This window comes from Diceros bicornis, chromosome 31 (genome assembly GCF_020826845.1).
Source record: "Diceros bicornis minor isolate mBicDic1 chromosome 31, mDicBic1.mat.cur, whole genome shotgun sequence".
Lineage (NCBI taxonomy): Eukaryota > Metazoa > Chordata > Mammalia > Perissodactyla > Rhinocerotidae > Diceros > Diceros bicornis.
Window position 1 is genome coordinate 9,238,365 of NC_080770.1, and position 25,572 is coordinate 9,263,936.

General features: G+C 40.2%; 1 protein-coding gene across 2 annotated transcripts in view; it reads left to right on the top strand.

Moving 5' to 3' along the window:
* Positions 1-25,572, top strand: part of ATL3 (atlastin GTPase 3) — a 55,987-nt gene that overhangs the window by 13,931 nt on the left and 16,484 nt on the right. For both annotated transcript variants that reach the window (XM_058526603.1, XM_058526604.1), the window contains exons 4-8: positions 2,297-2,401; positions 2,903-2,953; positions 9,984-10,040; positions 10,836-10,928; positions 12,275-12,413. In XM_058526603.1, the coding sequence (XP_058382586.1) occupies positions 2,297-2,401; positions 2,903-2,953; positions 9,984-10,040; positions 10,836-10,928; positions 12,275-12,413 (445 nt within the window). The remainder of the gene's footprint in view (positions 1-2,296; positions 2,402-2,902; positions 2,954-9,983; positions 10,041-10,835; positions 10,929-12,274; positions 12,414-25,572) is intronic.

Genomic DNA, 25,572 nt, shown 5'->3' on the forward strand with positions numbered 1-25,572 from the left:
TTTGATTGACTTTTCTCCTCATTTGGGTTGTATTTTCCTGCTTCTTTGCAGGCTTGCAAAGTTTTGATAGGATCCCAGATGTGTGAATTTTACCTTGGTGGGTGCTGGATATTTTTGTATTCCTATAAAATATTGAGCTCATTCTGGGACGCGGTTGAGAAACTTAGAAACTGTTGGGTCCTTTCTGGTCTTGCTTTTGAGTTTTCTTAAATGGGACCAGAGCAGTATTTAATCTAGAGCTATTTATTCCTCACTACTGAGGCAAGACTCTACTGAGTACTCCACTTGATGCCCCTTGAGTTATGGGGTTTTTGCAGTCTGGCTGGAGGGAACAGGCACTGTTCCTGTCTTATGTGAACATGGGGTACTGTTCCTCTAAACCTTTCGAATAGTTCTTTTTCCAGCCTCAGTGAGTTTCCTCATGCACATGCGCTGCTCAGTACTCAGCTGAACGCTCAATGGGGACCTTCTGCAGACCCCTGGGGTTCTTTGTCTGGGCAGCTCTCTCCTCTCAGCTGCTCTGCCCGAGAACTCCAGTTGCCTTGGTCTCCTGACTCTCAGCTCTATCTCTTCAATCAGGGAATCCGTTGGGCTCTGCCTGGGTTCCCCCTCCCTGTGCTTGGCCAGTGAGCTGGGACACTGCAGGGCTCACCTCATCTGTTTCCTTTCTCTCAAGGCTCGTTATCCTTCATTACCTGATGTTCCAGTGTCTTGAAAGCTGCTGTTTCATATATTTTGTCTGTTATTTTTTGGTTTTAGGTGGGAGGGTAAATCCAGTCTCTGTTACTCCATTTTGACTGGAAGTAAAAGTCAAATCTTTTCATTTCAGAGATGCTAAAGAGAGACTCAGTGAGTTAAGGGCCTGCTGTTGGTAATATAGCTGGCTACTCTTAGAGTTGGCATTACCACAAGGCCCTGTGACTTTCATTTCAGTTTTTCTGAATCATTCTTTCTCTACTTTTCTGATAATGTGTGGTAGATGCTTTCATTATGTTTTTCTTTTTTTAAAAACCATGTTTATTGAGATATATAAAGCATTAAAGATAGATAAATTGTACATTTAAAGTATACAATTAAATGATTTTAGTATATTCACAGAGTTGTATAATCATCACCAAAATCTAATTTTGGAACATATTTATCACCCCATAAAACAACTCCATTCCCATTAGAAGTCACTTCCCATTCCCCTAACCCCCAGGTCTAGGCAGTCACTAATCTACTTTCTGTCTCCATAGATTTGCCTATTCATGGAATTATACAATATGTTCTTTTATGTCTGGCTTCTTTCACTTAGCATAATATTTTCAAGGTTGACTCATGTTGTATTGTGTTTTGATACTTTATTCCTTTTTATTGATGAGTAACATTCCATTGGATGGATAAAGACCACATTTTACTCATTCATTGGTTGATGGACATTTGGGTTGTTTCCACTTTTCTGGCTATTATGAGTAATGCTGCTGTGAACGTCTGTGTACAAGTTTTTGGGTGGACATACGTTTTCATTTCTCCTGGTATATATCACATTATAACTCCATGTAACTCCATGTTTAATCGTTTGAGGAACTGCCAGACTTTTTTCCAGAGCCTCTCTACCATTTTACATTCCCACCAGCAGCGTATGTGGGTTGCAGTTCGTTCAGTTATCCATATCCTCACCAATTCAACAACAAAAAACATATGAATGACTGGCTGGGTGAGCTGATTGGCCTCAACATTTGGTGTTTTAATTGTGGGGCTATTCCCCCCTCTTTCCACATTGCTCTCTGCGCCTCTGTTGTGTATCATCTCACCAGGTCAGAGCAGATACTCTTCTCCAGCAAAGTTCACTGGTCAAAACCAGGCAGCTAATAATTGTACTTCTCTGATAGGTCCTGCAAAGTAGGTGCTTAAGCCTCATTTATTTTTATTTTATTTTATTTTATTTTATTTTATTTTTTTTTGTGAGGAAGACTGGCCCTGAGCTAACATCTATTGCCAATCCTCCTTTTTTTTTTTTTTTTTTTCCCGTTTTCTCCCCAAAGCCCCAGTAGATAGTTGTATGTCATAGTTGCATATCCTTCTAGTTGCTGTATGTGGGACGCCGCCTCAGCATGGCGGGACAAGTGGTGCGTCGGTGCGCGCCCGGGATCTGAACCCGGGCCGCCAGTAGCAGAGCGCACACTTAACTGCTAAGCCACGGGGCTGGCCCCTGCTTAAGCCTCATTTAAATGTCACCTGTACTTTTCAATTTCTCCTTTACATTTTCCCCTTCTCACTTTAACATATTTTGTTTGTACTTTCTTTTTTTTAGGTTGCAGTTGTTCTGATGGATACCCAGGGGGCGTTTGACAGCCAGTCCACCGTGAAAGATTGTGCTACTATCTTTGCTCTCAGCACCATGACTAGTTCTGTTCAGGTAACACCACTGGACTGAGAAGAAAGCGTGCAGAGGAAATAAGATAAAGGGAATCCGTTTAGTTCCAGCTATCATTCTGTTATCAGAATTCCTATGATGACATGTGAATGTTCTTTTTAGACTACAAATACAAGTTAAGCTCTTACAAGCTCAAGAAGAAGCCTAACCTATTTTTTCCACTTTGGTCATAAATATATATAAAATGCTCCAACAAAAGTCTGAAAAGTGGGAATTTAAATTACATCAATTATGTCATACAGGAAATGTAGATTGAGTAAGAACCTAGGAAAACTATATTTTAAACTGTAAAGGAAGAATTTTGTGATTTCAACATTATATGCCTAGTTTTCTAAAAGACAGATAATATTACTGTTTGAACAGACCTCGTATTTCTATATGCAAACCTTTAATTGTATAAAGCTTCTGTTCAATGCTTTAGGCTTATTTGGGTTTTGTTTTAAATAAGCTAGAGTGGTATCAATCTGAATTTTTGTTTTCTAGATTTATAATTTGTCCCAGAACATTCAGGAAGATGATCTTCAACAGCTACAGGTATATGCTCTTCATAAAAATTTTAACATCATACTATATCATTTAAAAATTTTAAGACTAAGAAAAATTTTACAACTGAGTAGTTTTAGCAAAAGATTGAAATACGGAGGAAGGTTTTCCATTCATAGTAATTCCTACACCATATCTATTGCTGGGGTAGAGCTGGGCAGGTCAGGGAAGGCCTTACTGAGTTGAGCAGGGAACAGAAGAAAGTAGGTGAGTAAGCCCTGCAGATATTTCTCAGAGGAAAAGTGTTACAGGAGAGGCAATAGCAGGAAGAAAGACCCTGAGGTGGAGTGTGCTTGGCAGGATCAAGGAACAGCAGGAAGGCCAGTGGGTGGGACTGGAGGGTGTGACAGGAGGAGGCTGGGTGATGAATTCAGAGAGGCACTGAGGTCCTGGCGATGCTGGGCCTTTGTAAGGACTTGGACTTTTCCTCTGGGTGAGAAGGGAGCCATGTTTTGAGCAGAGGAGTGATGTTATTTGACATATTGTAAAAGGATCACCCTGGCTGCTGTGTTTAGAATAGATTTTTAAGGAGGCAAGCAGGGCCAGCCCCGTGGCTTAGCGGTTAAGTGCGAGCACTCTGTTACTGGCGGCCCAGGTTCGGATCCCGGGCGTGCACCGACGCACCGCTTCTCCGGTCATGCTGAGGCCGTGTCCCACATACAGCAACTGGAAGGATGTGCAGCTATGACATACAACTATCTACTGGGGCTTTGGGGGAAAAAAAAATAAATAAATAAAATCTTTAAAAAAAAAAAAAAGAGGCAAGCATGCATTCAGTGAGACTGGTTATGAAGCTATTGCAATAATCCAGGTGAGGTTAAATAAATTAATATTTGTAAAATGTGTAGAACTATGTGCCTGAAAGATAGTATGTGCTTGGCAACTGCTGGCCATTATTTATCATTACTATTACTACTGCTATTATTAGTCTTTGTCTTTTGTTCTCCATAGCAGCAGTTCTTATATGTTTTTCCTATAAAACACTCTTCCTTGGATATTCCAGAGTTACATGCAATTCCTGGCATGCTTCTTTAATTCCACTTCTCCCACTGACATTCAAGAAAACATCAGAATGTGAGAGAGTGAGGGTGTCATTTCTTGTAGGGATTACCTTGAATTAGTTCTAATTTATATTCCTTTAAAAAAACAAAGAAAATAATTCCTAAACTTTGGCCCTGAATGTTACTCCCAGCATTCCTTGTACTTCATAATTGATGGTTCTACACCAGTGCTGTGACTCACTGTTGAGAGCTGTTGCTCCTTAAAACATTTTCATCAAAACTTGAGCTTGACACCTTTCACCTGAAACTTATTCTTTTCTAAACTCCTTCTTTTCACGTATTTTTTTTGAATGCCTGCCTTGTGTGAGGCAGTGGACCAAGTGCTGTAGATACAATAGTGTGTGAGGTAGACATGATTCTTGTCTTTATGGATTTTATAGTCCAGTCAGTGAGAGAGGGACATAAATGAATAGGCATGGATGGTGTATTACGACTGCTGGAACAGAGTACCACAAACTGGGGGGCCTAAGCTGACAGATTTCTTGTCTCACACTTCTGGAGCTTAGAAGTCAGAAATCAAGTGGTCGAGGGGCCGTGCTCTCTCTGTAGCCCGTGGGGGAGAATCCTTTCTTGCTTCGTTCTAGCTTCTGGTGGTGGCCGGCAATCCTTGGCATTCCTCGGCTTGCAACTGTAGCACTTTAGTCTCGGCCTCTGTCTTCGTGTGGCTGTCTTCCCTCTGGGTCTTCCCATTGCGTTCTCCTCCCTGTGTCTCTCTTATTTCTTCTTATAAGGACAGCCATCATATTGGATTAGGGCCCACTCTAATGACGTCATCTTAACTTGGTTACATCTGCGAAGACCCTATTTCTAATAAGGTCACATTCACAGGAACTGGGGGTTAGGACTTCAGCATATTTTTGGAGAGACACAATTCAACTCATAACAGGTGGTAAGGAAATTCTGACACAGTTATGTAATTCTCCTTTGATACTATTCTTTTTTTTTTTTTCTTGTGAGGAAGATCAGCCCTGAGCTAACATCCGATGCCAATCTTCCTCTTTTTTGCTGAGGAAGATTGGCTCTGGGCTAACATCAGTGCCCATCTTCCTCTACTTTATGTGTGTCAAGCCACAGCATGGCTTGACAAGTGGTACATTGGTGTGCGCCTGGGACCGAACCTGCGAACCCTGGGCCGCCAAAGTGGAGCGCGCACACTTAACCGCTGCACCACCGGGCTGGCCCCGCCCCTGATCCTATTCTTAAGAGCTCCACCATCCTCTGGTTCCTCAAACCCCAGATATGTTTGAGCATGTCTTTCTCATAGTCATTTCAACATCAAGCTTTCTTGATTCTTTTAATTATGTCCTACTGTAGAGGAGGAAAAAAGTCTTCTACTCATCTTAGGTTCTTGGCTGAGGCAGAGATTGATTGGAAGTGCTTGCTTTGATGAAGAAGACTTGGACAGGGTCAAAGTCCTCGATGAATGAGAGGAAATGACTACATGGTTAGTAGATGGACAGCAGTAAGGAGTAGGGGGAAGAGGTGGTTCTACAGAATGGCACAAATCCTAAAGGAGTAGGGCTTTTTATAAGGGGATGGAGAATAATAGTTTAGAGATGATAGAGGAAAGCAGGGAAGTCACCAGCCCCACCTTTTGATCCGGAGACACGTGGGGTGTGAGAGATTAATAGCCACTACTTGAGATATCTACAGGGAAAATTGTGCCCTCACATTTTAGTTAAAGCAAGGAAGTAGAAGAAATGTGCAGAGAAGCAGCTGGAAATTTGGGGGACTGTTCATTGTGGATCTGAAATTGCAGAAGATACGGTGGAAGTGTCTGGGGTGGGGGAAGGGTGGTCTGAAGCATCATGTGGACGAGGTGCCGGTGCCTTAGATTGTGGAGCTTGAGGGAGAGATGTGGCTACATTTAGGGCATTGGTTGGTGAAACAGGAATAGTGGGTGTGGTAGACTTAGTCTCTGTAGAGGATGGCCACTGGGCATAATGGCTGGAGGACTTGTCTCACTTGACAAGGCTGATTGATGGTGGAGCCAGAAATTGCATAAATATGAATGTTAGAAGGAGAAAATAATATTCTTGTGTGCCTGGAAATCTACAAGAATCAACTGTAAAACTATTTAGAATGAAGAAAATAATTTAATTAGATAACCATCACAAAATACGAATACAGGGCCAGCCCCGTGGCTTAGCGGTTAAGTGCGCACGCTCCGCTACTGGCGGCCCGGGTTTGGATCCCGGGCGCGCACCGACGCACCGCTTCTCTGGCCATGCTGAGGCCACGTCCCATATACAGCAACTAGAAGGATGCGCAACTATGACATACAACTATCTACTGGGCCTTTGGGGGGAAAAAAAAGGAGGATTGGCAATAGATGTTAGCTCAGAGCCGGTCTTCCTCAGCAAAAAGAGGAGGATTAGCATGGATGTTAGCTCAGGGCTGATCTTCCTCACAAAAACAAAAAAACAAAAACAAAATACAAATACAGAAATCAGTAGGCTTTCCTATATACCAACATTAACCAGTTTAAAAATGTAATGAAAACGTTCGTTATAGCAAGAAAATATTAAGAATATTGAAATAACTAAATATTGGAGTAAACCTAAGGAGATCTATATTCTTCATAACAGGCTCATTGTGAACTATGATTGCATTTCTTTTAATTAATTACCTTTTTTTTTTATTGCGGTAACACTGGCTTATAACATATAAATTTTGGGTGTACATCATTATATTTCGATTTCTGTGTAGATTACATCATGTTCACCACCCAAAGACTATAATTAAGTACCTTTATCACCGTTTTCATTAGTTTAGTGTTCTATGTGCTTATCACTAATGCATCCGCAGAGGATAGACTCCTAACACTTCTCTGTGTGGTCTCGTCACTTCAGGTTCTGTTTCATTTTTCCTAGGGAGGTATCACTCTGATGCTGTCTTCTCCTCTAGCAGGACTGCCTCTTGTCTGCCTGGTGCATAGCCGTCATCCTGGCAGTTTCTTTTCACTTCCTTTTTTGGTTGGATCCCATTTGATCTTTTATTTGTTTATTCTCTCCTTATTCCTATGCATTCTCCAGTAGCTTCCTGAGAAAGGATAGAAAGGTTGCATAGGAGGTAACTTTTTTGAGGCCTTGTAAGTCTAAGAATATTTAAATTTTATCCTAGATTAGAGGATGAAAATAAATTTCTTTTAGAATTGAAGGCTTTGCTTCATTGCCTTCTAGCTTCCAGCATTGCTGCTTAAGTCCCACACCATCTGACTCCTGATCGTTTGTATGTGACCTTTTTGTTTCTCTTGGAAGCTTAAGATCTTATTCTTGGCCGTGAATTTTCATTGTAATGTGCCTTAGTGTGGGCTTTTTCTTCATTCTTCGTGAAGTCATATTCTCAGAAAGATAAGATGTTGCAGCTGTTGTAACCAAGAAATAACAGGATGCTGTGAAAAAGCAGCATTCAGAAAACAGAAAAGAGCTCCTGGAAATTAAAACTGTAACAGCAAAAATGGGAAATTCAGTAGAGAAAGAGTTAGAAGATAAATTGGGGAAAATTTCCCTAGTAGGTTGAATAAAAAGACAAAGAGTAGGGGGCTGGCCCTGTGGCGTAGTGGTTGAGTTTGGTGCGTTCCGCTTCGGCAGCCCAGGTTCACAGGTTGGGATCCCAGGTGCGGACCTACACCACTTGTCAGCCATGTTTTGGTGGCGACCCACATACAGAATGGAGGAAGATTGGCACAGATGTTAGCTCAGGGCTAATCTTCCTCAAGCAAAAATAAAAAATAAAAAGATGTAGTAGAAATTGTGAACAGAGGAGTGAAGCAGAGAGAGGGAGAGAAGAAAAGAGAGATAGAGAGGGGAGGAGAGAGAAGGGAAAAAGGGGAGGAAGAGGAGTGAGAGAGGTGGAGGAGAGGAAGAATGGAGGGCGCAGAAAAAAAGGAAAATTTGAGGATCATTTTGGGGGAGGTTTAACCTGTTAATAATAGGTGTTTTGGTAAATGAGAAATGAGGGAAAGAAACTATAAGAGGAATAATATAAGATGATTTTCTAAAACTGAAGGACATGAGTTTCTGTCTTTCCTGTTAGAAGCTTTTCCCAAAGGCCTGGTGGTCCTTGACCATCTGTATTTAAGAGTGAGCCAGTAAAAACCTGACTGGGAGCTTTGGTAAGAGGGTGGGCCTTGTATACTGGGTTGGATCACTGTGAGGTGATTGGACAAGATTATTTAGCTATTTTGTTGCAACCCCTAATGTCTTGTTTTCAGACTGTTATTCTTGGGCTGTAAATTTCCCCAGACAAGAATTCTTTAACTTCCTACCTGGGTAGGTAGAAGTTTGTTGTGGCTCCAGCAGGGTGAGAGGGCTAAGGAGTCGCGCTATTCAGTATGTGCGCTTTGACTTAAGTACCCATTTCCAGTAAGGTAGGAGACTTACTCCTATCTTTAGCTGACTTTGGTATCAGAATCTAAATTCTTGGGGCCAGCCCTGTGGTGCAGCGGTTAAGTATGTGTGCTCTGCTTCAGCGACTCGGGGTTTGCAGGTTGGGATCCCTGGTGCACACTGACGCACCGCTTGTTAAGCCATGCTGTGGCAGCCCCATATAAAGTAGAGGAGGATGGGCATGCGTGTTAGCCCAGGGCCAATCTTCCTCAAGGAAAAAAGGGGAGGATTGGCATCGGATGTTAGCTCAGGGCTAGTTCTCCTCACCAAAAAAAAAAAAAAAAGAATCTAAATTCTTTTTGCTTTATCCTCTCTGGAGAGCACACTTCCTATCTCTGTGGGGCTGGGGGAGGGAGCAGGATCTGGGAGTGTAGGTGCTCTCTGCAAAGACATTCAACCATTTCTTAGTTTTCAACCCCAGTCCCTCACCCCCTCCTTCAGGGTGACTGGGGCTTCTAATTTCTGAGCCTTTCAGAGAATCTGCTAATTTCTTGATGGCCTCTGCTTCTTGCAGATTTCTTAGCAGGGCAGAGAAAGCCAAAACCTGAGACAGGTCGTTCTCATTTGTCTGTTTTCCTTCCAGAGTGTTGTTGACAACTCTTTTCTGCTGTCATATCATTTCTCTTCGTCTTTGTCCTGTGAGTTTATAACTTTTAAACTTTGTTTCGCTATACTTTTAGTGAGACTTCAGGGAGTAATAGGGGTAAGTGTATGTGTAAACCCTAACCTTAAAGAATTCGTTCATTCAGTCATTTGAATGGCTTACGTATTGGAGGTACAGTAGTGGACAAAACACGACCATTCCTGCCCTCGTGGAGATTACATGCTAATAATGAAGACAGACACTAGTCAAGATAAGTAAAGGTGCAGTATGCTGGATAGTGAGACAGGTTAAGGAGAAAAATAAAAAAGAGACAGAGTTGGAAATATTGTGTGGAGAGTTGTAATGTTTTTAGGTAGATGACCTGGAAGGCTTCATTGAGAAGGAGCCGTCTGAGTAAAGACATTAAGAAGTGAGGGAGCTGATTGCGCAGATATTCGGGGGAAGAACGTTACAGGCAGAAAGAAGAGTCTGAACAAAGCCCTAAGGCAGCAGTGTGCCCAGCACGTTTAAGGAACAGCAAGGAGGCCCAGTGTGGCTGGATCACGCTATAAGGACTGGTGTTATACTGAGTGAGGTTGGAGAGTTTGAACAGAGGCCTAATGTGGTCCAACTAACCTTATTTATAACAGAGCCACTGTGGCTGCTGTATTGAGAATAGGCTGTAGGAGGCAAGGGCTGAGGCAGGGAGACCAGTTAGGAAGCTATTGCAATTTTCCAAGCCACGTGGAAGTTGTGAGTGGTTGGATTCTGGATTTGCTAATGAATTGGGATATGGGATGTGAGAAAGAGGAATAACCAAGAAAGATTATTTTAAGGTTCACAGCTCCTGCGGGCTTTTGAAACTGTAGAATTTTGGTCTCATATAAGTAGTATTCAGTCTGTTAAATGATTTCTTTGCTAAAGAATAGCCATAGAGATACTTTAAGCAATTTTGCCTTACAAACCATAACTGTTCTTTTTTAAAGCTCTTCACGGAATATGGTCGTCTGGCGATGGATGAAATTTTCCAAAAACCCTTCCAGGTAGAATGTTAACTTTAAATGTACTTCATATCTTTGTTTTAGTTTGGAGATCAGCAAACCACAGTCCCCAGGCCAAATCTGGCCAGCTGCCTGTTTATATGAACTGTGAGTTAGGAATGGTTTTTACATTTTTAAATGGTTGAAAAAAATAAAAAGGAATAATATTTCATGACGTGTAAATTATCTGAAATTTAAATGTCAGTATCTGTAGCTAAAGTTTTGTTGGAGCACAGCTACCCTCATTTGTATTGTTCATGGCTACTTCTTGCTACAACAGCCTATAGTATTTACTCTCTGGCCCTTTATAGAAAAGTTTGCTGACCCCTTCTTTAGCTAATTGTTTCATGAGGATGAGAATGCACAGTAACCTCAATAAGACGAGAAGAGCTTGAAGTATTATTATTTAATTTAGTTTTCTTTTCCTTTCTACTGTTATAAGTAGATCTGATTGTATGATTAGCCTGTGCCATTTTGTTTTCTTGTCCTTTCCCCCTTCCTCCTACTTGCCTTTAGAGCAGAGCCCCCTATTTAACATTTTCTCATCAACCTCTTCCTTCTGTTCCTATTACAGGTGGGAACAAGAGTAGCAGATAGGATGTACAGACCTCACATTAGGCTTATGCATGTCCTTCTCGTGTTTGTAAGGTTTCTAAGGTGTTGCAGAATAGATACATCTTTCAGCACGTTTTCTTGCCCCCTTTGAAGAAGCTGGCATTATACAAAGAAGTACTTCAGTTGGTGTTTTGAAATGCATTTATGCAACATTATAATACGTTCTGCTCTTTTCCTAAATAGACACTGATGTTTTTGGTTCGAGACTGGAGTTTCCCTTATGAATACAGCTATGGGCTACAAGGAGGAATGTCATTTTTGGATAAGCGTCTCCAAGTAAGTAGAAATATGATCTTCTGGGGTAACTTTCTCATTTGCCTTTAGCTATTTTTTTAAAGCAGATTATGGAAAATTATATTAAGTGTATTAAATGCTTATGAATATTAGCACACCCTAATATTATTCGTGGTAAGATTAAAGAATCTGGGTATATAATGCACAGGGACTGTAGGGAAGAACTCTGGGCAAAAGCCCAAGCTTCGACTGTAATTTCCATTTCACATTTTACACCAGGTTCTATATGTGCCTTTAGAATGTCACATTCAGAACTTTAGTTCTGTTATTCTTATTCAAAATTTTTATTTGTTTTAGGGTCGATATAAACAAGCTTAGCCTGTTCTCCAACATTAAAACACAGGAATCCTTTGTCAATCACTACTAACTGGTTAGCTCCTCCTTCATGCCCACAAATCTTTCCTTGTTCTTCTTAAGTGTCGTGCAATACTCTTAAGAAACTCTTTAGTACCTGTTCTTTGGCAGCTATAGGGGCCAGGCCATGGTTAATAAAATTTGTGCATTTATTGCTCCTTATGGTTCTGAGTTTTCTCATTGGACAAATCAAAGGCCACTGTCGTAACTGGACTGAAAAGTCCGATCGCCCAGGTTCTTGGTCAGCATGAGAGAGGAATTCAGACACGGACATAACGGCAGCAGCAAGCAAGCAAAGATTTAATTGAGGAAAAGTCAGATACACTCCAAGTGAGGATCAGGCAGTGCCAGAGAACACATCTGTCCCGTGTCTTGGGTTAGTTTTATTTTTATTTGGGCTCTTTTGGAGGGAATTTGCATTATCTGGTTGTCCGCCAATAATGGTCTTTCCTTCACCCACACGAGAGGGGGATTTCTTAACTTTCAAGGAGAATCTCCGGAACTGTCATGGCAGTCATCCCCCGAGGAAGAGGGACTAATGCATATGGAATCTGTATGTAGATTAAAGAAAGGTCAATGCCCTCTAGAGGTGTATAGCAGAAGGCTTTGTATGTGTTGTTTGTGTACTCGTTACTTTTATCATCGTGGTTGAAGGTCTTGGACTCCAGTGGCGGTGCCAGGTGGGTCTTAGTTCCCCTGTATCTGTATCTTGTGGGATGCCAGCAAGACGCTTCTTTAATGTAGCAAGGTCTCCAGCTGTGATTCCCCCGCTCATGTCTGAATGGCAGTAAGAGGCTCCATTGATGCAGCAAGGTCTCCAGCTATGATCTCCCGCTCATGTCTGCCCAGCTACCTATCTCACTCTGATCCAGCAGAGTTGGCAACTCTTCTTTCCTTTGTCCTATACTAGTGGTGTAGGACACTAGTGAAGAAAAACAAATGGTCTTTTGTAAATTGTTGATTTTCATCGGCAGGTGAAAGAACATCAACATGAAGAAATTCAGAATGTGCGAAATCACATTCACTCGTGTTTCTCCAATGTCACCTGTTTCCTGCTGCCACATCCAGGACTCCAGGTGGCCACAAGCCCGGACTTTGATGGGAAATTGAAAGGTATGTTACAAATGGTGTTATTTTAAACATGTGGTTTGGTCTTTGGAATTAAATAGTGACCAGAAAATGTCAATTATGAATCTAGTGAATGCTGGGGAGGAATAGTGTGTTCTCTTAGAAAGAATAGCATTTAGAGTCTAGTTCAGTTTTTGATCCTACCTTACTGTCACCATCAGAATTAGTTTACCTTAGTTTCTCCGTCTGAAATGGTGGTGGTAATATCCATTAATGTTCTTTCTAAGAGATGTGTTATGATTATTAATTTACAAGGATAAAAGTGCTAAATAAAGGAAGACTAAACATTAGCTAATATTTACCAAGTAAAATTAACTTCCCAAAGAAAGGTAACATGATGCGTGGCATGGCTGTTGTTTTCATCTTACTTGTTTTTAAAGCAAAACCTGATGCTGGGTCGTGTGTTAATATCAGGAAATGCTGACGAGATGGTAGCTTAGAGAAATCAGAGTTGGGACTCTTGGGTTCCATTACCTTATTTTTGTTCCTTATTCATCAAGACCTTGAGTCATTAAATGGCTAGCCCTCAGTTTACACATATGTTAAACTCTAAGCACTTTTGTTTGTAAACTTATCTGAGCTTCTCAGGTTCCCAGTAAAGTGGAAATAATAATAGCTGCCATTTTTAGAGGCCCAACAGTGTTCCCGCCTGTCAGTCTGTTCAGGCTGCTATGACAAAATACCATAGACTGGGTAGCTTATAAACAACAGAAATTTATTTCTCATCGTTCTGGAGCCTGGAAGTCCAAGATCAGCGTGCCAGCATGGTCGTGTGAGGGTTCTCTTCCTGGTCTCAGACTTCTGGTTGTATCCTCATGTGGTGGAAGGGGCTAGGGAGCTCTGTGGGGTCTCTTTTATAAGAGCACTTAATCCCGTTCATGAGGGCTTCATCCTCATGACCTAAGCACTTCCCAAAGGCCCCACCTATGAATACCATCACCTTTAGGGGTTAGGATTTCAGCATAGGAATTTTGCGGAGACATGAACATTCAGACCATAGCACCAACACTATGCTAGTTACTTTCATGCTTAATTCTATAAAGCTGATTATTTCCTTTATCTTACAGATGAAGAAGCTGGCTTAGGAAAGTTAAGTAACTTGCTCGAGGTACTCAGCTAGTAAGCGGTGGGGCAGAGATTCACATCCTGATCCTTCTTGCCCCAAAGCCATACTGTGCTAAAATAGAAGTTCTTCTGTTATATTGGGGAAGTCATTTAGAGCGTGCATGCTGTTTAGTTACCAGGAGAACTTGCCTTTTGCAGTGGAAGTTCTTCATAGCCTCATATTAAACATAAAATGGATCATTTTAAATTTATTTGACTCAATTGATCCAAGGAAGTTAATATACTTGTTCAACTTAAGATTTACGTGCCAGCAGGTCTTACTGTTGCAAAAGAATCGAGTTTGAGAGACTTAGCCTTTACCTTCTATTTGTCACTTGGATGATATTTTTATGTGGTTGGCAGCTTTCCTGCGCAGGAAACTTCCACAGCCTATTAGATGGCAATTCAAAAATCAAAGTTTGGGGTCTGGCCTTAGAGAGAAATCTGTTAGGCAGCAGTGGAGCTAGAACCTTTTACCTGAAAAGTGGTTGCTTTTCTGAGTTGAGTATGGGGAGGAAGTTGAGTGTGTAGGTGATGTGTCCTTTAGGGTTTAGTGCTCCAGGATAGACGTACTTTCACCACACCTAAGCTCTGGTTTGTTCCTCACTGGTCGGGCAGATGTTCAGTGGAAGTCTTAAACGAGGACATCTAGGAGAGGCTGAGTTAGAGTGGCTCCTCATGCCTTTCCTCTTTATCTGGCCTAAACATACAAAATGGCATTCCTCCGTATTTTCAAGCATTTTAACATTTCAGAACATTCTGTTTTAACATTCATTTTTGTCATGATTATTTTATTTATTTTTATCATGTTATTTCAAGAAATAGGAATAGCTTTTTTTTTGCTGGGAAAGATTTGCCTGGAGCTAATATCTGTTGCCAGTCTTCCTCTCTCTCTCTCTTTTTTTTTTACCTCCCCAAAGCCCCAGTACATAGTTGTATATATTCTAGTTGTAGGGCTGGCTCCGTGGCTCAGCGGTTAAGTGCGCGTGCTCCGCTGCTGGCGGCCCGGGTTCGGATCCCAGGCGTGCACCGACGCACCGCTTCTCCAGCCATGCTGAGGCTGCGTCCCACATACAGCAACTAGAAGGATGTGCAGCTATGACATAAACTATCTACTGGGGCTTTGTGGGGGGAGGGAAACCTTTATTCTAGTTGTAGGTCCTTCTAGTTCTTCTATGTGAGCCGCTGCCTCAGCATGGCTACTGACAGATGAGTGGTGTGGTTCCACGCCCGGGAAGTGAACCCCGGACCACCGAAGTAGAATGCACTGGACTTTAACCACTAGGCCCTCAGGGCTTGGCTCAGGAATAGCTTTTGTTTTTTTACAAGATATTTTTTAAATTAATTAATTAATTTATTTTTGTGAGGAAGATCAGCCCCGAGCTAACATCTGCCAATCCTCCTCTTTTTTTTGCTGAGGAAGACTGGCCCAGGGCTAACATCCATGCCCATCTTCCTCTACTCTATATGGGACGCCGCCACAGCATGGCTTGACAAGCGGTGTGTCTGTGTGCGCCCAGGATCCAAACCTGCGAACCCTCAGGCTGCCACAGCGGAGCGCGGGCACTTAACTGCTACGCGACTGGGCCAGCCCCAGGAGTAGCTTTTTAAAAGTTCTGTAACCCTGACTTCTGATCTGAAATTTTGTATCACTTTTGGATATGCGTATTGTGTTCGTTTCCTAGGACAGCTGTAAGAAGTACCACAGACTGGGTGGTGTCAGCCGGGTTGGTTCCTTCTAGAGGCTCTGAGGGAGGATCTGTCCCATACTTCTCTCGCGGCTTCTGGTGGTTGCTGGCAGTCCTTGGCGTTCCTTGGCTTGTAGTTGTATCACTCCAATCTCTGTCTCCATCATCGCATGGCCACCTTCTCTGTGTGTACCTGTCTCTTGTGTGTTTCCTCTTCTTATGAGGCTATCACTGTGGATTTAGGTCCCACCCTAATCCAGTATGATCTCAACTTAGCTAATTACATCTGTAAAGACTCTGTTTCTCAATAAGGTCACATTCTGAGATTCCAGGTGGATGTGCATTTTAAGGGGACACTGTTCAACCCAGTACACATATTTACAGATTATGAATAGTTTATCACTAAATACTAAGTGTGCTAAGTTTCATATTTATTATATTTATAAAATAGGGAACAAATTCTGTATAAGCAACCGTTTTTTTTTTTAATTTTTTTTTTGAGGAAGATCAGCCCTGCACTAACATCTGTTGCCAGTCTTCCTCTTTTTTCTTTTTCTCCCCAAAGCACCAGTATATACTTGTGTATCATAGTTGTAGAGTTGTACCTCTTCTTTTTTTTCTTTTTTTTTTTTTTTGGTGAGGAAGATCAGCCCTGAGCTAACATCCATGCTAATCCTCCTCTTTTTGTGAGGAAGACCGGCTCTGCGCTAACATCTATTGCCAATCATCCTCCTTTTTGTCCCCCAAAGCCCCAGTAGATAGTTGTATGTCATAGCTGCACATCCTTCTAGTTGCTGTACGTGGGACGCAGCCTCAGCATGGCCAGAGAAGCGGTGCATCAGTGCGTGCCCGGGATCTGAACCCGGGCCACCAGCAGCGGAGCGCATGCACTTAACCGCTGAGCCTCGGGGCCAGCCCCCAAATGTGTTTTTGAGGAATTGGTTAAATTATGGTGTGTCTGCACAAAGCAATAAAATGCAGCCGTTTAAAAGGATAAGGTAGAAAGATGGATCTATCTGTATTTACAAAGGAAGATATCCATGACATATTATTAAATGGAAAAAGATTGCAAAGTTGCATATATTGTATGATCCTATTTATTTAAAAATGTGTATCTGGGGCCAGCCTAGCGGCGTAATGGTTAAGTTTGGTGTGCTCTGCTTTCGCGGCCTGGGTTTGTGGGTTCATATCCCGGGTGCAGATGTACACCACATGTCAAGCCATGCTGTGGCAGTGACCCACATACAAAAGGGAGGAAGATTGGCACAGATGTTAGCTCAGGGCCAATCTTCTTCACCAAAAAAAAAAAAAAGTATATTTAAAATGTATGTATGTATATTTAAAAATGTATGTTTTTAATAGGAAAGATTTGAAAAAAAATTTCCTTTTTTGGCTTCACTTTGAAGCTATGTTAATAGTCTGTCCTTGTGTGTCTATTTAAGGAACTATAGTTAGGAAGATTGTTCCTGAAGAATTCTTATTAGCTGTGCAAAGGTTTATGTCCTTTTTAGCTTGGGAGATGGATATTTTGTAATTTTAGGGAAGCTTTTAAACAAGATACTGAAGAGCTTTGAATGATGAGTAAATTGGGTACTAAATTGCGAATAGTAGGTGACTTATGAGTATTTGGCAAGTACGTGATTGAGAAGCACCTAAACTTTATTGTGAGGGACCTATAAATGGAGCTGATATGTTCTCAGAGTTAAAAAAAATACCTATACGTTATATTTTCTCAAGTATATACTTGTACAGTGACTTGATTGAGATCCTGCAGCCCTGGTCCATATAACCTGGAAAAGACAGCATTAGCCTGAGAATGTTTAGGACTAATCCAGATAAGGCCCTTAATGTAGTTTCTGTAGAATATTTAAATTTAATAAGAACTACATTCTGAAGGTATTTCTGCAATGTTCTCCTAAATACTGCAGGAGTTGTTTTAGTGGTTTTATTTTATTTTATTTTTTTAAAAGAAGGACCATTTATTCAGAGGTGAATACCTGCCAGACACAATTTTGGGTTTGGTGTAATCACTGCTAAGCTGCTGCTTCCTGCAGTAGTTAGCTAGGAGATTAGCTCATTTTTGAGACCCCTTTTCATCAGACACAAGACCACTGTGTCGTCATCATAAAGAAAGCTGTCTTATTCCTATTTACCTAGAGCAGAGAGACCTAAAACAGTAACTACTGAGTTGTTTAGCTAGAAGTTAAACAGAAGAGTTTGTAGGACACAGTCTTCTTTGACACCATGAGATACTGAGATTGTCTCTACTGGGAGACAGTTTTTGTCTATTCTGAGTCTAAACCTAATATTTTGGTACAGTCTTCCTAGAAACAATAATAGCTGAGGGTCTATTAAATCTGGGTAAAACTGGGTATAATAACAGTCTGTGGTCTCTAGATCCTGCTAGTTCCTTGTGTGAAATATTTTTTAAGCTCTCAGTGTTTTAGTGTGATGAAAATGGAAACCATTAAAAAAAGGATTTTTTCGAATAGATAATACATTCATATGTTTAAAATCCCAAAAAGGATTAAAAAGTATTCAATGAGGGCCGGCCCCGTGGCTTAGCGGTTAAGTGCGCGCGCTCCGCTGCTGGCGGCCCAGGTTCGGATCCTGGGCGCGCACCGTCGCACCGCTTCTCCGGCGATGCTGAGGCCGCGTCCCACATACAGGAACTAGAAGGATGTGCAGCTATGACATGCAACTATCTACTGGGGCTTTGGGGGAAAAAATAAATAAATAAAAGTTTAAAAAAAAAAGTATTCAATGAAAAGTCTCCACTTTGGTAGGCTTCCAGAGTTTCTTTAGTATATGCAAGCAAATTTGAATATACGCAGAATAGCATATTATGTACACTATTTTATACTTTTTCACTTCAAGGTTATAAGGAATTTGTCCCACTTTTTTTTCTTGAAATTTTGTGGTTTCATTTTTCACATTATAATTGATCATCCACTTTGGATCCAACTTATTTTCTGAATGACTACCCATTTGTCCCAACAGTATTTATTGAATAGTCCAACTTTCCCCCACTGGTTGAAATGTCACCTTTATCATATATTAAGCCACTAATCAATGTGTAATATGGGGATTAATCCCTTTTTAAAGCTGGTATAGGCCATACTTTGGCGCCATCCTGAGGAGACTATAGAATTAAGAGTATTTAGATGGAGATTGGTACCCATTTATTTAGGTAGGATAGATTAAAAAACTTTTTTTTTTTTTAAAGATTTTATTTATTTATTTTTTCCCCCAAAGCCCCAGCAGATAGTTGTATGTCATAGCTGCACATCCTTGTAGTTGCTGTATGTGGGACGCAGCCTGAGCATGGCCGGAGAAGCGGTGCGTCGGTGCACGCCCGGGATCCGAACCCGGGCCGCCAGCAGCGGAGCGCGTGCACTTAACCGCTAAGCCACCGGGCTGGCCCTAAAAAACTTTTTAAATTTTTTGATGTCAAGAGAGCTGATGATTGATCAGTTATTTAAGATGGGATGGGAATCAGTGGAGATGAGAAGCACATATTACTATTTAGAGAAAAATCTCGTGTAGATTATGAGCCATAAATAAAGTCTAGGTAGATTACAAAGTTAAATTATAAAAATCAAAGCATGAGGAAAAAGTTAATTTTGTTAGACTTTTAGAGTTAGGGAATGACTCTTTAAAATTAGAAGGAATAAAAGAAATTATCAAGGAAAAGTGCTATAGGTTTGAATACATAATTAATCTTCTGCGTATTTAAAGAAAGGAGAAAATATTTCAGTGGTCATAGTACACATAAGGCTAGTGAATTTATTTACTTCCTGAAGAGTGACTATATTCAAAGTTAAAGGCCCCTAGTAGATAGTTCACTGAAAAGGAAATCAGCTGATGAATAAATATGGGACAAAGTTTGACCTAACTAGGAATAGGGAATAAAAGCAAATTAAAATAATGAGTTACCATTAAATTTTTGAATGTACTATTAGATATCTAAAAGAATCCAAAAGTATTACATATGAAAAAGAATACATGGGCCGGCCCCGTGACTTAGCGGTTAAGTGCGAGCGTTCCGCTGCTGGCGGCCCGGGTTTGGATCCTGGGCGTGCACCGACGCACCGTTTGTCCGGCCATGCTGAGGCCACGTCCCACATACAGCAACTAGAAGGATGTGCAACTATGACATAAAAAACTATCTGCTGGGGCTTTGAGGGGGAAAAAAAAAAATACACATAATGGATGTATGTAAGGTATGAAGCGTTAACATCGTGAACATACTACCCAACTTAATAACTAGAATCAAAATTGGCAAACTTTTTTGTAATGGACCAGATGGTAAATATTTTAGGCTTTGTGGGCCATATAACTACTCAGCTCTGCGGTTGTAGCAAGAAAGCAGCCACAGACAATGTGTAAATGAATAGACATGGCTGTGTTTTCAATAAAACTTTATTTACAGATACAGTTAGCAGGCTGTTTTGGCCAATCATCTGTAGTTTGCCAATCCCTGTCTAGAACATTACCAGTACTATTTCCTGTACCTGTCTCATTTTCCTGCCTGCCCACAGAAATAACCACTATTCTAAATTTTGCTTATTCTGTCCTTGAATTTTTTTTTTTTTTTTTTCAGGATATATCATTTCCTTTATTAAAAAAAGAAAACAACAAAAAAACCCAGCAATAGCAAAAACCAATGTACAGTAAAAAGGAAGCACATACTTCTCTATTCTCAACCCTTATGTCCCCCTGCTTTGTCCATCAGAAAATTTTTTTTTTTTATTGATATTTTAATGGTTTCTAACATTGTGAAATTTTGGGTTGTACATTTTTGTTTGTCCATCACCCCATATATGACTCCCTTCACCCCTTGTGCCCACCCCCCACCCCCACTTCCCGGGTAACCACAGTCCAGTTTTCTCTGTCCATGTGTTGGTTTATATTCCACATATGAGTGAGATCATACAGTGTTTGTCTTTGTCTTTCTGGCTTATTTCACTTAACATAATACGCTCCAGGCCCATCCATGTTGTTGCAAATGGGACGATTTTGTCTTTTTTTATGGCTGAGTAGTATTCCATTGTATATATATACCACATTTTCTTAATCCAATCGTCAGTCGAGGGACACTTAGGTTGCTTCCACTTCTTGGCTATGGTGAATAATGCTGCAGTGAACATAGGGGTGCATAAACCTCTTTGGATTGTTGATTTCAGGTGCGTTGGATAGATTCCCAGTAGTGGGATGGCTGGATCATAGGGCATCTCTATTTTTAATTCTTTGAGGAATCTCCATACCGTTTTCCATAGAGGCTGCACCAATTTGCATTCCCACCAGCTGTGTATGAGGGTTCCTGTTTCTCCACATCCTCTCCAACATTTGTTGTTTTTTGTCTTGGTGATTATAGCCATTCTAACGGGCGTGAGGTGGTATCTTAGTGTTGTTTTGATTTGCATTTCCCTGATGATTAGTGATGTTGAGCATCTTTTCATGTGCCTATTGGCCATCTGTATATCTTCCTTGGAGAAGTGTCTGTTCATTTCCTCTGCCCATTTTTTGATCAGGTTGTTTGTTTTTTTGTTGTTCAATTGTGTGAGTTCTTTATATATTATGGAGATCAACCCCTTGTCAGATGTATGTTTTGCAAATATTCTCTCCCAGCTGGTTGGTTGGTTGTTCATCTTGATTCTGGTTTCATTTGTCTTATAAAAGCTCTTTAGTCTGATAAAGTCCCACTTGTTTATTTTTTCTTTAGTTTCCCTAGTCTGGGTAGGCATGTCATCCGAAAAGATTCCTTTAAACCCAATGTCAAATAGTGTGTTGCCTATATTTTCTTCTATGAGTTTTATAGTTTCAGGTCTCACCTTCAGGTCTTTGATCCATTTTGAGTTAATTTTTGTGAATGGCGATAGCACATGGTCCACTTTCATTCTTTTGCATGTGGCTGTCCAGTTTTCCCAACACCATTTATTGAAGAGACTTTCCTTTCTCCATTGCATGTCCTTAGCACCTTTGTCGAAAATTAGCTGTCCGTATATGTGTGGTTTTATTTCTGGGCTTTCAATTCTGTTCCATTGATCTGTGTGTCTGTTTTTGTACCAGTACCATGCTGTTTTGATTACTATTGCTTTGTAGTATGTTTTGAAGTCAGGAATTGTGATGCCTCCTGCTTTGTTCTTTTTCTTTAGGATTTCTTTAGCTATTCGGGGTCTTTTGTTGCCCCATATAAATTTTAGTATTCTTTTTTCTATTTCTGTGAAGAATGTCATTGGGATTCTGATTGGGATTGCATTGAATCTGTAGATTGCTTTAGGTAATATAGACATTTTAACTATGTTTATTCTTCCAATCCACGTGCATGGGATATCTTTCCATTTCTTTATGTCATCGTAGATTTCCCTCAATAATGTCTTGTAGTTCTCATTGTATAGGTCCTTCACCTCCCTGGTAAGATTTATTCCTAGGTATTTTATTCTTTTTGATGCAATTGTAAATGGTATTATCTTTTTGAGCTCTCTTTCTGTTAGTTCATTATTAGCATATAGAAATGCAACTGATTTTTGTAGATTGATTTTGTACCCTGCAACTTTGCTGTAGTTGTTGATTGTTTCTAACAGTTTTTCCAACAGATTCTTTAGGGTTTTCTATATATACAATCATGTCATCTGCAAATAGTGAGAGTTTCACTTCTTCATTACCTATTTGGATTCCTTTTATTCCTTTTTCTTGCCTAATTGCTCTGGCCAAAACCTCCAGTACTATGTTGAACAGGAGTGGTGAGAGTGGGCAGCCCTGCCTCGTTCCTGTTCTCAGAGGAATGGCTTTCAGTCTTTCCCCGTTGAGTATGATGTTAGCTGTGGGTTTGTCATATATGGCCTTTATTATGTTGAGGTATTTTCCTTCTATTCCCATTTTATTGAGAGTTTTTATCATAAATGGATGTTGTATCTTGTCAAATGCCTTCTCTGCGTCTATTGAGACGATCATGTGGTTTTTATTCTTTGTTTTGTTGATGTGATGTATCACGTTGATTGATTTGCGGATGTTGAACCATCCCTGCGTCTCTGGTATAAATCCCACTTGATCATGGTGTATGATCTTTTTAATATATTGTTGTATTCGGTTTGCCAGTATTTTGTTGAGGATTTTTGCATCAATGTTCATCAGCGATATTGGCCTGTAATTTTCTTTCTTTGTATTGTCTTTGTCTGGTTTTGGTATCAGGGTGATGTTGGCCTCATAGAATGATTCAGGAAGTGTTCCATCTTCCTCTATTTTTTGGAATAGTTTGAGGAGGATGGGTATTAAATCTTCTTTGAATGTTTGGTAAAATTCACTGGAGAAGCCATCTGGTCCTGGACTTTTATTTTTTGGGAGGTTTTTGATTACTATTTCAATCTCTTTACTTGTGATTGGTCTATTCAGATTCTCCATTTCTTCTTGGTTCAATTTTGGGAGGTTGTATAAGTCTAAGAATTTATCCATTTCTTCTAGATTGTCCAATTTGTTGGCATATAATTTCTCATAGTATTCTCTTATAATCCTCTGTATTTCCATGGTATCCGTTGTAATTTCTCCTCTTTCATTTCTAATTTTATTTACTTGAGCCTTTTCTCTTTTTTTCTTAGTTAACCTGGCTAAGGGTTTGTCTATTTTGTTTATCTTCTCGAAGAACCAACTCTTTGTTTCATTAATCCTTTCTACTGTTTTTTTGGTCTCAATATCATTTATTTCTGCTCTGATTTTTATTATTTCTCTCCTTCTGCTGGCTTTGGGCTTTGTTTGTTCTTCTTTTTCTAGTTCTGTTAGGTGTAATTTAAGGTTGCCTATTAGGGCTTTTTCTTGTTTGTTAAGGTGGGCTTGTATCGCTATGAGTTTCCCTCTCAGGACCGCTTTTGCTGCATCCCATATGGTTTGATATGGCATGTTATCATTTTCGTTTGTTTCCAGATAGTTTTTGATTTCTCCTTTAATTTCATCAATGATCCATTGGTTGTTCAGTAGCATGTTGTTTAATCTCCACATTTTTGTCACTTTCCCAGTTTTTTTTTCCTGGTTCATTTCCAGTTTCATAGCCTTATGGTCTGAAAAGATGCTTGTTATGATTTCAATCTTCTTAAATTTATTGAGGCTTGCTTTGTTTCCCAACATATGGTCTATCCTAGAGAATGTTCCATGCGCGCTTGAGAAGAATGTGTAGTCAGCTGTTTTTGGGTGGAGTGCTCTGTATATGTCTACTAGGTCCATCTCGTCCAGTTTTTCATTTAAGTCTAATATTTCTTTATTAACTTTTTGTCTGGATGATCTATCCATTGCTGTAAGTGGGGTGTTAAGATCCCCTACTATTATTGTGTTGTTGTTGATTTCTCCTTTTAGGTTTGTTAATAGTTGTTTTATGTACATTGGTGCTCCTATGTTGGGTGCATATATATTTATAAGTGATATGTCTTCTTGATGGAGTGTCCCTTTTATCATTATATATTTCCCTTCTTTGTCTTTCTTAACCTGTTTTATCTTGAAGTCTACTTTGTCTGATATGAGTATGGCAACACCTGCTTTCTTTTGTTTGCCATTAGCTTGGAGTATTGTCTTCCATCCTTTCACTCTGAGCCTGTGCTTGTCTTTAGTGCTAAGATGTGTTTCCTGAAGGCAGCATATTGTTGGGTCTTGCTTTTTAATCCATCCTGCCACTCTGTATCTTTTGATTGGAGAGTTCAATCCATTTACATTTAGGGTAATTATTGAAATATGAGGGTTGAATGTTGCTGTTTTGTCACTTATTTTCTGGTTCTTTTGCATTTCCTTTGTTTCTTGTCCCATTTGTTTTGGACTGCCAATTCAGTTTGGTTGTTCTGTCTTATGATTCTTCTAGTTTTCTCTTTGTTTATCATATGTGGTTTTAATTTGATTATTTGTTTAGTGGTTACCTTGAGGTTTGGGCAAAAAATCTTCTGTATGAGATAGTCCATTATCTGATAGCCTCCTATTTCCTTATACTAAGTCAATTCAGTCACTTTCCTCTTCCCCTTCTAAGTTGCTCTTGTTATACCTTATTCTATCTTGTGTTGTGGCTGTGTGTTTACAGTGATGAGGTTAAATTTATTTTTGGTGAATTTCTTCCTTTGATCTTTGAGTTTAGTATTTAAGTGGTTGCTAACCTATTCCGGTAAAGATCTACTATTTCTCTGATTTTGTCTACCTACTTTTCTCCTTACTCCAAGCTTTGTGTTCCCTTTCTCTTCTTGTTTTCAGGCCTGAGGGCCTTCTTGAGTATTTCTTGTAGTGGGGGTCTCGTGGCCATGAACTCCCTTAGCTTTTGTTTATCTGGGAGAGTTACTATTTCTCCATCATATTTGAAGGATATTTTTGCTGGATAGAGTATTCTTGGCTGAAAGTTTTTGTCTTTTAGTATTTTGAATATATCATTCCAGTCTCTTCTAGCCTGAAAAGTTTCTGTTGAGAAATCCGCTGAGAGCCTGATGGGAGTTCCTTTGTACGTTATTTTTTGTTTTTGTCTAGCTGCCCTTAATATTGTTTCTTTGTCGTTGACCCTGGCTAGCCTTACCACTAGGTGTCGTGGTGAAGGCCTTTGTCTGTTAATATATATAGGCGTCCTGTTGGCTTTGCTTACTGGTATTTCCTGCTCCTTCCCCAGATTTGGGAAATTTTCAGCTATTATTTCCTTGAATAGGCTCTCTGTTCCTCTTTCCCTCTCCTCTCCCTCAGGAATACCTATAATTCTTATGTTACATTTTCTAATAGAGTCCGATATTTCTCGGAGTCTTTCTTCATTTCTTTTTAGTCTTAGTTCTCTCTCTTCTTCCATCTGGAGTATATCTGTATTCCTATCCTCTAAAGTACTAATTCTTTCCTCCATATTGTCAGCTCTGTTCTTTAAAGATTCCAGATTCTCCTTTATCTCCTCCATTGTGTTCTTCATCTCCATCAGCACTGATAGGTTTTTCTTTATGATTTCAATCTCTTTTGTGAAGAAACTCCTAATCTCATTTAATTGTTTGTCTGTGTTGTCTCATATTTCCTTGAATGTTTTTATGATAGCTATTTTGAAATCTCTGTCATTTAGTTTATGGATTTCTGTGTCTTCGGGGTTGATTTCTGGGTGCTTGTCATTTTGTTTCTGGTCTGGTGATTTCATATATTTTTGCATTGTGGTTCCTGTGTTGGTTTTGATTTTCCTCATCCTGGAAGTCTCTGGTTGCAATTTCCACCTGCCGCCACTGTCTGGTGGTAAAGGGCTGTGTAGTCTAAGCCCCCTGCGCTCTGCCCCAGTTTTTCTGTTGTGATCCGCAGTTTTGTTTTGTTTTGTTTTGTTTTTTTTCCCCACTGCGATCCATGGGTCCAGTCCAGTTTATTCAGGTCTG